General features: G+C 45.8%; 1 protein-coding gene across 1 annotated transcript; it reads right to left on the bottom strand.

Moving 5' to 3' along the window:
- Positions 1-1,166: 1,166 nt before the first annotated feature.
- LOC102241417 (Na(+)/H(+) exchange regulatory cofactor NHE-RF3) lies at positions 1,167-3,168 on the bottom strand. Its single transcript, XM_005882856.2, has one exon. The coding sequence runs from the start codon at positions 3,159-3,161 to the stop codon at positions 1,551-1,553; it is 1,611 nt and encodes a 536-aa protein (XP_005882918.1). The 5' UTR covers positions 3,162-3,168; the 3' UTR covers positions 1,167-1,550.
- Between the last annotated feature and the right edge of the window lie 269 nt (positions 3,169-3,437).

Genomic DNA, 3,437 nt, shown 5'->3' on the forward strand with positions numbered 1-3,437 from the left:
TTCACCTGAAAATGATATTGAAAGTAAGCTGTAATTGATACAGTAAAATGAAAAATGTATAGATGAAAAATAAGAATAAGAAAATATGCTTCTTACCATTAGTTATTAGAGAATAGCAAATTAAAACAATAATGAGATATTACCAAATAGCTATTAGAATAGTTAAAATCCCCAAATCTGACATTATCAAATGCCAATGAGGATGCAATCATAGGACCTCTCATTCATTGTTGATGGGAATAAAAATGGCAAAGTTGCCCTAGCCGGCTTGGCTCAGTGGATAGAGCGTCAGCCTGCGGACTGAAGGGTCCCAGGTTCGATTCCGGCCGAGGGCACATGCCTGGGTTGTGGGCTCGTTCCCCAGTAGGGGGTGTGCAGGAGGCAGCTAATCAATGATTCTTTCTCATCATTGATGTTTCTATCTCTCTCTCCTTCTCCCTTCCTCTCTGAAATCAATAAAGAAATATATTTTTAAAAAATGGCAAAGTTACTTTACAAGACAGATTAGTAGTTTCTTACAAAGCTAAATATAATCTTATAATGTGATCTAACAAGTGTACATTTAGGCATTTACCCAACTGACTTGAAAATGTATTTCCACACAAAATCCTACTCATGGATGTTATAGCAGCTTTATTCATAATCACTTACCTGAAAACAACTGAGATGTGCTTCAATAGATGAACAGACAAACAAATTTTGGTGTGTGCATACAATGCAGTGTCATTAAGAAATAAAAATAAATGGGTTAGCAAGTCATGAAAACACAGGGAGGAATCTTAACTTCATATTCATAAGCAAAAGACACCTGAAAAGGCTGCATATTGGATCATTCCAATTATGTTGTGTCTGGGAGAGGCACAATATAGTTAGAAGATCAGTGTTTGCCAGGAATTTGGAGAAAGAAGTGGAGCATTAAAAAGATTAACCACATGGGATATTTTAGGGCAATGAAACTGTTCTAGGTTCTCAGTTCTGTTCCATTGGTCTATCAGTCTGTTCTTGTGCCAGTACCAGGCAGTTTTGAGAACAATGGCTTTATAATATAGCTTGATATCAGGTATTGTGAAACCTTCAACTTTGTTCTTCTTCCTCAAGATTACTGTGGCTATTCGGGGTCTTTTTTTTTCATTTTTAATGGCATTTATTTTAGTAACCACACATTCTTTAAAAAGCATAATTTTAATAGGCAAACTCACGTCCTTTAATTAGCAGCTTCACATTTACAGATTTATGAATCATCTTTGGTGCTCAAGGAGCCCATAGAAGTAAGAGATATCATCATACAGAGAAATAGAGTTAAGTTGAAGCTTGGAAGAGATTACATGAAAAGAATCTGGTCCCGCCTTAGGTTCTCCTAAGTTGACCATAAATAAGCCATCAGCAATAGGCACTCTAGACAAATGACAACAGAAAACAATTGCACGTGATGGGCCATTTCCAGAGCGTTTTTCACCAGAGACGGCAGGTGGGTGGCTGTTCATCCCTTGGAAAGGATTCCTATTAAATGCCCAGAAACAGCGCTCAGCCACAGCCATTGTTCGTTCTCATCACATCCTTGTATCCTCAGAATTGGAAGAAGACTGCGAGGCTGTACTGTGGGCTCGTTCTTTTGCCATGTGTGAGTCAAGCTCTGACTCCACCCATGTTTCTTCTTTGGAATCAAGGGGTACATCCAGTGGGTCAGCCATGGAGGAAACAATAGGGATTTTCTTTGCCTGGAAATAATCGTAGGCCTTCTTTCCACAGACTAAGAGCGTGACATTCTTCCCACTGCTCTGGATTCTGTCTACCACCTTCTCATAGAGTTCATCCAGCACATTCACCCCATTCACCTCAATGATGACGTCCTCATCCTCTAGCCCCGCCAGCTGGGCAGGGCTGCCCTCCTGCACCTCTTTGACAAATGGGCCTGGCTGACCCCGAATCGCATTTAAGTGGAAGCCGTAGCCATTGTCACCTTTAACCAGCCTGCATAGCTTAGGCTTATGATCTGGACTTGAGCTGTCCAGAGGCGCAAGCGCAGGAACCAGGGCCTCCTTGACAGAACCGTTTGGCAGTTGTTGACTTTGATAGTAGAGAAATGGAGAAAAATGAGCCAGCCTGTATATGCTGTCCATCTCTTTGTCTACTGCCAACAGTGAAGTCTGATCTCCACTCTTCCTGATCATCTCCACCACGCTGTCATGGTTGAGGGATTCCACAGACTCGCCGTTGACAGCAATTACCAGGTCATTGGCCTTCAAGCCAGCCTCCTCTGCTGGACTTCCAGAATCTATGTCTTTGATGAATTGACCTCTCTGCTCCAGGCCTGCCCTCAGGTAGAAACCATAGCCATTGCTTCCCTTCTTCATGTCAACCACCCGGGGCTGGTGGGGCAGTAATTTCAAACTGGCTGTTTCTCTCTTGAGTTTGATATTCTGCTCTCTATGGTGCTGGTCCGTTTCCTTGTCCACCAGCAGGAACGTGACACGGCTTCCTGATTTCCTCACCTTTTCAACCACTTCCTCGTGAGTGGCAACTTCTACATTCTCTCCATTCACCTCGATCAAGTGATCATCCGCCAGGACACCTGCTTTCATAGCCACACCTTGTGGGGTGATATCAGTCATGTACACCCCCTTTATACCTTGGACGGTCTTCAGAGAAAAGCCAAAGTTGCTCCCCTCCTTCACCAGGTAGCAGAGCCGTGGCTGGGTCCACGCCTGGGCTCCTCCGTTCATCACAGGGGCCAGTTTCTTATCATTCAGGCTTAGCCCCTTCTGACTCTGACCCAACTCTTTCAAGTCTACCTTTTCTCTCGTGGCTTTCTCATAGGAATCCCCATCCAGAACTAGAAAAGTCACTGAATTCCCACTGTTTCGGACCAGATCCACCACCTGTTTATGTTCTTCCTTGTCCACAAAGACGCCGTTGATCCTGAGAACTCTGTCTCCATCCTGGAACCCCGCCCGCTCTGCAGGGCTGCCCTTCTCCACCACCCGCACCAGGTGGCCGTCAGTGTCCTTCTCAATCCGCAGGAAGAAGCCGTAGCTCTGCCCTTCTTGTTTAGACAGCTTACACTCCCGGGGGTTGAAGGTGGAGGCCATGTCTGGATCTGGGAGGAAGCACTCACTGCTGGGTCCACTGGGGAATCCACTCTGCTGGGGAGCTGTTGCCATGGAACTCACTGGATCCTCAGCCCACACTGGAAATCAGGGCAAGGGATGGCTCCAGGCGGTGAGGCCAAGCGAGCCACAGGCTGAGGAGGGGTGGACCCTCCACCCACACTGGAAGGGCCCTGGTCTTCGCTGGGCCTAGACTGTCCCCAGCCAATGCACGGCCGAGCCCGAGAGTAAATAAATGCTCAAAACCGACAACCATGTGAGCAGCTACCTCAGGTCAGGTCCTCCCCACCTTGACGCTGTTGGGTCTTTTTTATTTCATATGAATTTTTG

This window comes from Myotis brandtii, unplaced genomic scaffold (genome assembly GCF_000412655.1).
Source record: "Myotis brandtii unplaced genomic scaffold, ASM41265v1 scaffold742, whole genome shotgun sequence".
NCBI classification, from domain to species: Eukaryota; Metazoa; Chordata; class Mammalia; order Chiroptera; family Vespertilionidae; genus Myotis; species Myotis brandtii.